The sequence below is a fragment of the Panthera onca genome, chromosome B3 (assembly GCF_046562875.1).
Source record: "Panthera onca isolate mPanOnc1 chromosome B3, mPanOnc1 haplotype 2, whole genome shotgun sequence".
Classification (NCBI taxonomy): domain Eukaryota; kingdom Metazoa; phylum Chordata; class Mammalia; order Carnivora; family Felidae; genus Panthera; species Panthera onca.
The window spans coordinates 44,310,052-44,322,075 of NC_138344.1; the positions used below are offsets into that span (position 1 = coordinate 44,310,052).

Here is a 12,024-nt window from a genome sequence, read left to right on the forward strand (position 1 = left end):
GCTAATAAAACCAAGTGACATGGGTGCTGGGATGCCTCATAATGTGTTGCCCGTGGGTGGAAAGGTAAGTCAGGGCACTTCGGTCTGGGACTCTTCCCAGAAACCGAAGCAAGGCAAAGTCATCACATCATGATGGCTATTATGTACTTGGGGTAAGTGGTGGCGATGGACTAGTCTTTTTTTTTTTTTTTTTTTTTTTTTTTTAAATTTTTTTTTTAACGTTTATTTATTTTTGAGACAGAGAGAGAGCATGAACGGGGGAGGGGCAGAGAGAGAGGGAGACACAGAATCGGAAGCAGGCTCCAGGCTCCGAGCCATCAGCCCAGAGCCCGACGCGGGGCTCGAACTCACGGACCGTGAGATCGTGACCTGAGCTGAAGTCGGACGCTTAACCGACTGAGCCACCCAGGCGCCCTGGACTAGTCTTGATGTTGAAGGTGGATGGTTCTACTGACAGCATAAACCAGTGTCCGTCTTCTTTTGCTTGTCCTTTGCTTTGGGACCAGGTAGCAGGGAGGAAAGCTCCAAGAGCTCTCAAGGAAGGAGAGAAGTTAACGCTTTGGAAGGAAGTGATGTAGATGCACTCTACTGTCCTTCCCTCAGTCTGGGGTGGTGGGGTGGGGTGGGCGGGAGTGGGGCCATCAGATCATTGGAAAAGGGAGAGGGTATTGTTTAAAAGGCGATAAGAAAATAAGAAGAGTGGTAGGCATAGGGTTCAAGGCATAGTGTTAAAGATAGCAGAGGAGAGGGAACGGAGAGAGAGAGAGGAGCAGGAACTTGGTGAGCAGAAAGAGGTTGTGGGCTGTGAGGCCTGACCACCTTAGTGCCATGGCTTCCCTCGCTTATCTGATAGTCTAAAATAAGCAGGCCAGCATTTTACATTTACATTTTAAAGAATTGTGAGCCCAGTGTTACAGGCCCAGTGGAAATTCATATGCCTGTAGCAAAAACTTGGCTAAACACACTTGTCATTCAGGCATTACCACATTTTCAGCTTGTTTCACATTGTTGCTGGCCTAGTTTAATGCTTTCCAAAGCCTTACCAGATAAACGCCCAGTAACATGGGAATAGGCCTAAGCTGAGAGCCAGGAGGCCCAATTTTGGGTTGTGTGCTTTTGAGTGTGCACCAGAAATAGGGTAAGTGGAAATAGTGTATTCTAAAGTAGCTGAGCCTTTCAAGACAAATTCTCATTAGAAATGATGAAGTTTCTTATCCTCTGTGTGATGGGCACATTGATACTTCCCTAGTTACCTAGTTTACGAATGATTTGAATTGTTTAAAGAAACAATGGAAAAAAGTCCATTTTAGGGCTGTTTCAGCTGGAGGGTTTGAAATGTTTATGACTTGAGTGTGTTTGTCTTTCAACCTCAGCACTCCACTCCCCCAAGCGCATACGGGTCGGTCAAAGCATACACCAATTTTGATGCTGAGCGTGATGCTCTGAACATTGAAACGGCCATCAAGACCAAAGGTAGGTGACTTTTGTCTTCCTCTTGTCAGGCTCTGATTGAGGCATTTTTGTTGTCTCTTCATTCTCCCTCAAATCTCCATATACTGCCCATTTGAAATTGTCATCGAGCCTTGATGGAGTGGATCTATGCCTTCCCCACTCCACCCCACCCCTCCTTCCCTCCCTCCCTCTTCCTTCCCCACTTTGAAGAGAAGACTTGAAACATGAGAAAGTATTTTAAGCAAGTAGCCCAGTAACATGCGAATAGGTGTAAGCTGAGAGCCATGAGGCCTGATCCCCTGCATGTGTGTTTTGGGCTCAACTCTTCACTTGGAGGCCTCAGCGCCTCTTTTATAAGGAAGAGGTTGGTCATGGTGATCCGAAAGAGCCTTTTTTTGTCCTGGATCCCCTTGAATTTTGTTACATTTGTTGGAAAAATGCTGGGAAATTTTTACTGCTTTGCTTTTAGATTGATCTAATGAACAAAAAATTCAGACCTTTTTTTTAACCCTATTAGTTACGCCCCTTCTTCTGCCTGGAGCTTGAATTAGAAAAGCTGTCAGAATGAGTGTTTCCTCAAGTTCTAGGATGAGTAAGAGAGGGCTGGGGGCATATGAGCTTCCCTTAGAAATACAGCAGATGAGGGGCGCCTGGGTGGCACAGTCGGTTAAGCGTCCGACTTCAGCCAGGTCACGATCTCGCGGTCCGTGAGTTCGAGCCCCGCGTCAGGCTCTGGGCTGATGGCTCGGAGTCTGGAGCCTGTTTCCGATTCTGTGTCTCCCTCTCTCTCTGCCCCTCCCCCGTTCATGCTCTGTCTCTCTCTGTCCCAAAAATAAATAAAAAACGTTGAAAAAAAGAATTTAGAAATACAGCAGATGAAGCATTTAATTGGGCGGAGCTGAGCAAGAACTTGTTCAGGTCATCATCGTGCTGTTTTCTCTTCAGACTCTGGCTTATGTTAATGAAGCACGTGTCTTTGGGGTCCCCCCACCCCCCAAATCCCTGGAACATTGTGATTAGTGTGGTGATGCTTGTGATTCACTGCATTCTTCCCCCTTTTGGACAAAGCACTTCCTTTCCCTGAGGGGCTAGACTGAAATGTGGATGTGACCCAGCAACCAGAGCAGTTGCTGGTTCCTACCTGTGCTGATGAGTGGTTTTCTCTTCACAGTAGAGTGTTTAAACTTAGGGACACTCTTGTACAAGTTGCATTCAGGTCACTGACAGACTGGGAACTTCAAACAGGATTACCTAGGAACCTAAAACAAGGATGATCATATGACCTGGCTTATTTATGTCTACGTTATTTACTGATTGTGCCCCTTGTCACTCTCAGAATTGTTCTGTGGGATAAATTACATGGTCATCTTTCCTAAAACCTCAGAGAAACTGGTGACTTTGTTTCTAGAGACAGGATGGAGAGGAGAAAAATCTTTTACATCCTGTGGCTCTAACAGGACACAAGGATTTGCACCTTACGTTGTGTGAGGACACTGGGAACCTCCCAGAATGGCTGCCTGGACAACTGAAGGGAGAGTAAAGAAGCATCCAAATTAGACCTTTAATATGAGTCTTCTTTTCTTGATGCTTTTAAATGACCATACTTGTCAAAGGCTGGATTGGGAAGTCAGGAAGTCACTAATCAGAAAATGAGACTAAAATTTTCAGGCCTTGGGGCTCCCGGGGGACTCAGTCGGTTAAGTGTATGACTCTTGATTTCAGCTGAGGTCATGATCCCATGGTTTGCGAGATCCGAGCCCGTCGTCTGGCTCCCCACTGAGCACGGAGCCTGCTTGGGATTCTGTCTCTCTGCCCCTCCCCTGCGCATGTGCGTGGGCATGCATGCACTCCAGTGGTCTCTCTCAAAATGAATAAATAAACAGTTAAAAAAAACTTGCAGGGCTAATCTCACCACAGACCTTTCTCTTCGCTAGAGCTGAAGTTAGTGTAGTGGGTGAGTGCATGTTCCATTGTGGCTCACTTACCACCTTGGCTCTGCCACTAATTTACTAGCTCTCTGACTCCGGAAAAACACTTGACTTCCTTAAGCTTCAGTTTCCTCCTATAAAGTAGAGCTAATCAAAGTTACACTTCACACAGTTTTGGTGTTTTTTTCTTCTCCCCCAGTTGTTGTGAGGTATGAGTGGGGCCTGCCATAGAGACAGTGCTCAAAATGTGCAAAACATGTTACCTTAACACACAGGATCCGCTGTCCTAACACTCACCTTATCTCCCTATTTGGGTGTGCCTACATTCCTGGGGGTTCTTGACAGGCCACTGTAGAAACACACTGCACTCACCTAACAGTTAACTCATCTGACAAAGATGGTGCCTTTTACAAGCTTGAGACAAAGGCTGCTTTCATCCCTGCATGAGAAAGCTTCTAAGCACACTGGAATGTAAAGATTGTGCAAATGAACTCTGGTAACAGCTGAAACTCCCAGGGTAATAAAAATACCTTCAGGCCCTTTCTGCGTTAGTAGGAAAATACTGTAGTTTCTAAACAGAAACGTCTGGAGGGCTAAGAATTGGATTCCTGCATTCCAGTTTGGTCAAGAGCAGCTGGCATCACTAATATGGTTGCCACCATTTATTGAGCGCTCATTATGGGAAGGCATTGCACCAGGCACTTTAGGAATGTTCTTCTTAGGTGAACTTCAAATTGATCCTGACATAGTGTTGTATCCTCTCGGATTTATGGGTGACACAATTTAGGGTTAACATGTTTCAGGTCTCTTGGCCTTGGTTCAGACTGGGGTTTGAACAGCTTTGTTCAGCCCCAGGCCTGTGTTCTTAAACACCCTGATCTCGTGCCACCCACCTGCAAGGATTGGACTTTTTTTCTTTGCCATAAGTTATTTTCAGACGTGAAGAACATTTTGTAGTTGGGATTCTATCGATATCGGATACCTGTCATATTTGTGGTCCAGGTTCAGATCCCCTGTCTTCTTCTCTTCCGGACTTAATGCCTAGTGATTCCACTTAGGACCACTTAATTGTTTACTTTTGGTACCTAGTAATTTTACCGAGTAACTGAATTTTCTTGTGTTAGTTCTCTTGGCCCCTTAAAATAATTTGTGGATTGTCAGTATGTTTGGGAACCTTAAATCCAGGAAACTATTGAGAAGAAAGGAAGTGATATTCATGTAGAGCTCAGTGTACCAAAGATGTTAATATCAGCATTAGTTATGGTGGTGAAAACCCCGGGTCTCTTCTAGTTGGAGAATGACTTAGTAAGTTGTGGTGACTCCTTCTGTGTTACATAGAATATCTGTAGAATGTCACAGAAATGTGAAAAATGAGATTTATGAGCAATTTTTACAGAGATACAGTTCACATACATACAATTCACCTATATTAAATGTGCAATTCAGTTTCTTAGTGTATTCACCGAGTTTTGCAACCATCACCAACATTTTAGAATGCTCATTTTAATTTTTTTTAAATGTTTACTTATTTTTGAGAGAGCGTGCGCCCGTGAGCGGGGGAGGGGCAAAGAAAGAGGGAGACACAGAATTCGAAGCGGCTCCAAGCTCCGAGCTGTCAGCACAGAACCTGACGCGGGGCTCAAACTCACCAACCGTGAGATCATGATCTGAGCCGAAGTCAAACGCTCAGCGAACTGAGCCACCCAGGAGCCCCTGGAATGCCCATTTTAACATACATTCACCTTAAAGGTGTCAGTTGTATAATTGATTCTTTTCCTCTATTGCACTTTCAGCACATTCCGTATTCTCCAAATTTGCTATGGTGGCACACATCATTTTCATAAATGGAAGGCAATACATTTAATTACAAACAAATGAAGTCACTAGTCGGGAAAGTAACATCCCTTTGTTCCTTTCTCCTTCCTCTTGATATTTGTAGATAACTAACACTACTTTTAAAAAGTGAGCTAATTAATAGTTGTGCTTCCCATTTAAAATACCTTCTACCTTAAGTGTAATTAAGAAGCTCGTGCCACACCTTAACCCCACTCCCACCTCAAACCCTTTATCGGGAGGTCACCATGCTCCATAATTGCTGTTTCCTTGACATCAATGGAAACAAAGGGTAAACCTCAAATGCTGACCTAAACAAAGGGCAAAGGACCATGACGAGATGACTCTCTGGGCCTCCCCTCCTAGATCAGGTCACCTCAGTGTATGTGCACACACGTGCAAGTGTGTGCCACGTACTGAGCTCACTGGGCGTGTTCTGCTCCATCTAACTGACCATAGACTTCCCTTTAGTGCAGGTACTCTCAGGAAGGAGAGCTGGGAGCAAGTCACCTGTGGGGAGGCTTCTGCAGCTGCTGTTGAACAAAGGATGGCAGAGGTGCCTGGGTGGCTCAGTTGGTTAAGCTTCCCACTTTAGCTCAGGTCGTGATCTCGCGGTTCATGGATTCAAGCCCTGCATCACTCTCTCTGCTGTCAGTGTGGAGCTCGCTTCAGATCCTGTTTCCCTCCCTCTGTCCCTTTCCTTCTTGTGCGCTCTCTCTCTCTCTCTCTCAAAAATAAACATTAAAAAAAAAAGATGGTAAACGGGAACAGGCCTGAAGTTGGAGGAATTTGAGGGAGGGGCAGGACTGGGTGAGAACAGTGGGCTGCTACTACTGTCTGGACTAGTCGTGAGGACCAGAAGCAGTTATTAGCCTTCCTTCCCCTCAGTCATATCCTCTCACCTGGCCTGTTATGGCATCTGTCCTCTTAATGGGTCACCTTGCCTCATCCATTGCAGATTCTCTTTCTAGCTGCTTCTCCAGGCTGTTCAGAGCCTTTACTCTGATGGGAGTGTGCAGTCCCCATCTAGTGGGAGTGTTAGCCCACTTCTATCCCCAAGCAGCTCCCACTCACCTCACAGCATGAGCCCGTACACAGCTTCTTCTCCAAGTTTTCTCTGAGGAGGAGGCAGAATCAATTATTCCTTGGTCTTTGTCTTAGATACTTCATGTAAGTCATTTACAGCTCTTGTCATACTGTGTTGTAGCTATTTATGTATGGATTTGTCTCTCCGACCAGAATGTGAGTTCCTTGAAGGCAAGGACTTTATTTCATTAAACTTATTTAATCTGATTTAACATGGCCCCTGAGACTGTGTGAGAAGGTAAATATTTAACCTATATTTAAAGTGTAGTCAAATGTGCACAGATCCCAGACCACACACAGGTGAGTGCAGAGCAGGGAGCGAGATGAGGCAGCAGAGGACAATTCCAGAATCTGGACAGTATCCAGGAAGGATAACAGTTCCCTAGTGAGCTTTGATCTGTTTTCACAAAATGAATTTAGCTCACGCTCGTGAGTCTGCCTTGTTTTTAGTTTGAAGGGATCTTAGTATCTCTTGAGTATGTCACCTAAACCAAATGCATGATTGTTTTGTGTATACTCTGGCTTGAGGTAGACTATGCAATTACTTACCTTAATTTATGTCTAGTTAGAAACCGAATAAGGCTGTGCAAAAGTAGTAATATTGGTTAATTAACAAGAGGTTTCTGAGACTTAAATCTGTAGGAGTCTCTTGGTCTAGATTGGCCCTGGGTTAAATATATACTATAGAGTGTACAACACAGCTGTGAATGGTTTACCATATGGGTCCAAATAACTAGAAAGGAAAGTCAGCTAAATTAGAAAAGGACGAATCCAGACTCCATAAAATAGATTGTAATTAGAAGCAGCACAACCCCAGAGTTAGTGTAAGTGCCAAGAGACGGCTACAGCTTCGGTCTCTCTCTCTCTCTAGAAGGGGAGGGAAATGAGTTGCCCTGTTATTATTGCCAGTTTTGATTTTAGCAGTATTTGTGTTCTCCGGAAGGGATGCAAAAGCGGGTGATTTTTCCCCCTTCTCCTAAGCACAAGTATAGAGAAGCATAACTGCAGCAAGTTTTTGCACTTAGTTTTCTCTTATATTTTTGAAAAGGAACCATGTTTTCCAGCATGGCCCAAAGTCCTAACATTCCATGCCAGTGGAAAGCAGGCCGGGACGTGTATTTTTGGTTCACCGGCACACCTGGAGGGATATTCGTCCAGCTGAGACAGCAGTTAGGAATATAGTCTCTCGAAGATGACAGGAGGCAGACTGGCTGTGAAAGGTGGCTTCTCTCTTAAGAGGGGAGGGGGAGGTGAGGGCCCAAACCTACAAGAACCCTTAAGCCTGAGGGAGTGTACTCGCGAGGAAGGTCTTTGTGACCCATGCAGCCCAGGGCCTCCCCACCCTCCTGTGAGGAAACAGGAGGAAGGGAACCTTCCCTTCACTGAGGACTTTTCCCTTTGTGATCAAGTTTACTTTCGGCTGAGTTCTCATCTTACAGCAGCACTGGGAACAAAGAGGCGCCAGTGCTGAGTCATGGCCACCTTTACTCTGAGCACAGATTTTGTGATTTTCTTCAAAATGATCTTTGTCTACATGGGTGTATAGATGCCAAATCTGAGCCAAGAAGTCTGCAAAACATGGGTGCAGGAGTCCCTGGTGCCTGTCTAACCGTAGGCATTAGCTTTGATTGCCTGCCTCTCAGCCCTTTTCTTTTTTTGTAAAAATTTACTTTTTTCCCCTGAGGAAATCCAAATATCAGTTCTACCTAGGGACAATGGAAGGAACCAGATTTTTTTTTGGTGTTAGCAATGCTAAGACAGTAAATAGTGACTTCTTCACTATCAGTCGAGTTAAGGGTGGGTATGCTGGTTCCTCGTGCATCTGTTCAGATTTTAAAATTTTCTCTCCTGAGGCTAATAGAATAGCAGGATACAAGATGGTGCTCGCACTTGACAGGTCGTCCTTCATTTACATTTTGATTTGGCTTGAATTTGGAATGGTGGCCTACTTTGTGTTTTCCTGCTGGTCCTGTAGAGTATTTCAGAAATGTAACTATGCATGGAAGGCAGACGGGGTTCTAGATTGTTGAAGTGTATGCACACTGGGATTACCAAAGGATGGCACGGACATACTTTCTAAGGGACTCCTCAGAGGTGAGACCAGAGCAGAATGGAAATAGAAGAAAATTGATTTTGGGGCCAAGCCTTCTTCTTAGGTGCTTAGCTAAACCACACTTTGCTTGAGTCAGAACCATTCCCTGTCGGTGCCAGTGTTGGGAGAGGCGCCGGGGTTCCCCATCCACCTTCCACCCTGTACTTGTTTTCTTTCTTCTCTCTCAGGCAGCTGCCACAGGTTATCATGAAAACTAATCTAATGAGTGCTAACGGCAAAAGTGTTCCCTGTCCTCCCTTTGCCCTTATTGTCATTGACTCAAAACCGAATGCAGACAAGAGCCAGGCCTGTGACAGAAGCTGAGTGGAGAAGGTAGTAGACATGTTCCCAGTCTTTAACTCAGCCTGTCCTTTCTTTTTGCATCCCAGTAAATGTTCTCATGATCTGTTTTACAGAGTAAGAAACCGAGGCCAGGGAGATAACTAACATGCCCCAGATAGTACAGTTCTGAGCCCCACATAATTTCCAAAGCATATGTCACTGCCACTGATCTAGATGTCTCCCTTTTTTGTCTTTGTTGTCCACTTGAATGTCCAGTTCCTGGCGGGACCCTCTGGACACCGAGTGCTCACGTTTGCTGAGTGATCCCACGGGGTGCCTCCGAGAGCAGGAATTCTGGGCCAGGCAACACTGTGGCTGATGGTGGGAAGGATACTTTTGGGCAACTGTGTGTGTGTGTGTGTGTGTGTGTGTGTGTGTGTGTGTACGTACATGTGTGTGTGCTTCTCTGTCCCTGAAGTCACTTTCAGGAGACAGATGACTTGGCATATTAGCCCTGTTGGGAAGGGGCTGCCCTTCTCTCCCCAAGTTAGTAATGGCTATCTGGAAGAGAGAGTCTTTAGCTCTTTCTTTTAAAAAAACCTCAGTTGGGATATCTCTTCAGTGGCCATGCACTGTTAGTGAGTGGCAAATCATTGTCTACAGATTATTAAATGTGTGTACATTTGTATGTACTAAATAGTAAGTCCAGTGCTATAGACATATAGACACAATACTGTCCCATATCCTTTTTAGGAGCTAGATGGAGGAGTGTGATATGAAGAAGTATTGAAGTGTAATTTCAAAAAGGTACCAACATGACTCATATAGCTTTGGGATGAACACGTGCCAAATATTTATTTAACTCAAAGGAGATAAGACTAGTTCAAAGAGACATTTGAAAGACTGGGTAAACGTTTATAGGCATTGAGAAAAGAGTGTAGGGATAAGGATTGCTGGGCTGGATACAAGACCTTTAATGTCCTACAGGGCACTGAAGCCCTAACCTTTGGACCATAATCTCCCAAGTTAACGTGTAACCCCATGGAGCCTGTGCCCTACAGTAGTAACTAGCAGGTTGAGTGTGAGCATGCCATGGAGAAGCGCCTTGGAAGGTCCTGTTAGCCACACTGGGAGGACGTGCTCTCTTCCTCTGATCTTACTAAATTTTGGATAATTTTCTATACCAGGAGGCAGGATAGCCCGATGCAGTGAGCCTGGGTCTTTAATCCTGGTTTGAATTCCAACTCTGCAGGTGACTTGCTTGTGTGACCTTGGGCATGTCCTTGCCTTGTATGAGCATTTGTTTCCACATCGGTAAGATGCGCAGTAACATCCACCTCTTAGGGATGTGGTGAAAAGTACATGGTAGAATTGTGCGAAGTACTTAGGAACATGCTTGGCACATGGTAGGTATTCAGTGAGTGGCTGATATTATTATAATAAAAAAAAATATGTCCACACCCATGGATCTGTGGCCCTCTCCTTTTTCTGTGGCCTGCCGCTGACCTTCATGTTGCAAAGGTGATTTCTTCTGAGGTTTGATACCCATATCTCCAGTAATCTAAGCTGAGGCATGGTTTTTCCCACATCTAGATAAGGAGGGGATCTGGGCAGTTTAATTTTCTAACCAATCAGCCATGCCCTGAGGGACTCCTGAGCCTTCATCAAACAAAATGAAATCCATTTTCTTTGTGCAGTCAATGTGTCTTGGCAGATGTGAGTCAGCATCCTGTTCAGAATGGCCTCTTGGTTCCTTGCCATGGACAATAAAGACACATTTTCCATGGAATGCCAGATGTGGAGCTGACTTGGGGTTTCTACCCGCAGAGAGGAGGGAACTCCAGGAGGCTGATTTTATGGTTTTGGAGTTGGCCATTATTTTAGACAGCAAGTGTTCTTTATGTCTAAAAAAAATATGGCAGATGGTTCCAGCTTGAACTCTGCCGTCAGCGGCGCCTCCCTGTGGCATCATGTGGTGCTGCAGTTTGTGCAGCGAGCTTCAGGTGTTCTTTCTTACTTGGCTTATTTGGACAAAGGTAAGCGTTTCTTTCCCTGAAATTGTCGTTGACCCTATACCTCACAGAAGCAGTTGGTGGAAGTGACTTACAAGTCTTCTTCATAAGCAACATGCTGACTGCTTCATGTTGACTGGCATTTCGAACAGTGACTGACCTTTCGGATGCCCCAGCTAAGGAGCAGTGGAAACATGTTTGTAGTTAGTTAGCTGATGAGATTAGCCGACCATTTTCATGAACGGCATCGGTGCTTATGAAATTTACTGTAGTGTTTCCCATCAGGAGCCAAATAAATTTGTGTCTTAGTTCCTTAGCCAATCTTGAAACTTTCAACTTCTATTAGTTTTGAAAAGAAATTTTAAAAAATCAGCCTGGAACACAGAATGTACTGTGTTCTCAGCCACATTCTGTAGGCTCCCCCGCCCACATCACTGTTTCCCATTGTGAGCCTTTGGCTTCCATTACTTTGGCCTTCCGCATGAAACACAAAAGGAATGGGACGGAAAAGAAACATTATTCAAGTTTGTTGTTGTTGTTTTTTCTTTATGCTATTGCCCTGCCCACACAGTTTCTATTAGAACCTGGGTCCTTCTGCCCAGCAAACACTTCCTTACGTACTGGAACCTAAGAGGTCTGAAGGTGCAAATCTGGGGGGGCAGAGCCTCATCTTCCAAGCATTTGCACTTACGTTAAATATATTAAATTCAAAGCTTTCCTAGTGTACTGGCACTTGCTATGCACTGTTGACGATGATTGTCCTGACATAGGTAGCTGAGTGCTCAGTCCTCATCCTTCAGCCGTGTCCTGGGCAGAAATGGTGAGTAACCGGATGACCCTTGCAGCTTCAACCTACACTGAATTATTTTCCACAGGAATAAACTGCCTCACCAATTATGAGAGCAAGTTGAAAGGAAGCAGCAGCGTTCTGAAGATAAGATGGTTAAATCCCACTGACAGAAATGTGTATTCTGGTGTTAGGACACCGGATATGCCTTAAGTGGCTTTGACTAGGCAATTGATCCTGGACTCCATGATTTTTTTTCCTCTTTCCAGTTCAATTTGAACCTTGCAGACAAAGGTATGGGAGAAATGGCTTATGTGGGTGAGGTTCTAGGAAGGGAGAGGGGGCTTTCACTTGCAGAAATAGCTTCTATTTCTTTGTAGTTGCTTCCATTAGCGTTTGTGTAATGGATCAGATTGTTCACTTGTAAGGGGTCCCAGCATGTTGGATGCTCAGCAGGCTGTTTGCTTGATAAATCATTTCAGTAAAATACATTTAGATTCTTTCAGACTATCATAGCTGCTGCCACCTACATGAGATCCAGGTCAACCACTC

General features: G+C 44.8%; 1 protein-coding gene across 3 annotated transcripts in view; it reads left to right on the forward strand.

Moving 5' to 3' along the window:
• ANXA2 (annexin A2) overlaps positions 1–12,024 on the forward strand; it is a 43,969-nt gene that overhangs the window by 13,482 nt on the left and 18,463 nt on the right. For all 3 annotated transcript variants that reach the window (XM_060618375.3, XM_060618377.3, XM_060618376.1), the window contains exon 3: positions 1,374–1,473. In XM_060618375.3, coding sequence (XP_060474358.1) covers positions 1,374–1,473 — 100 coding nt within the window. The remainder of the gene's footprint in view (positions 1–1,373; positions 1,474–12,024) is intronic.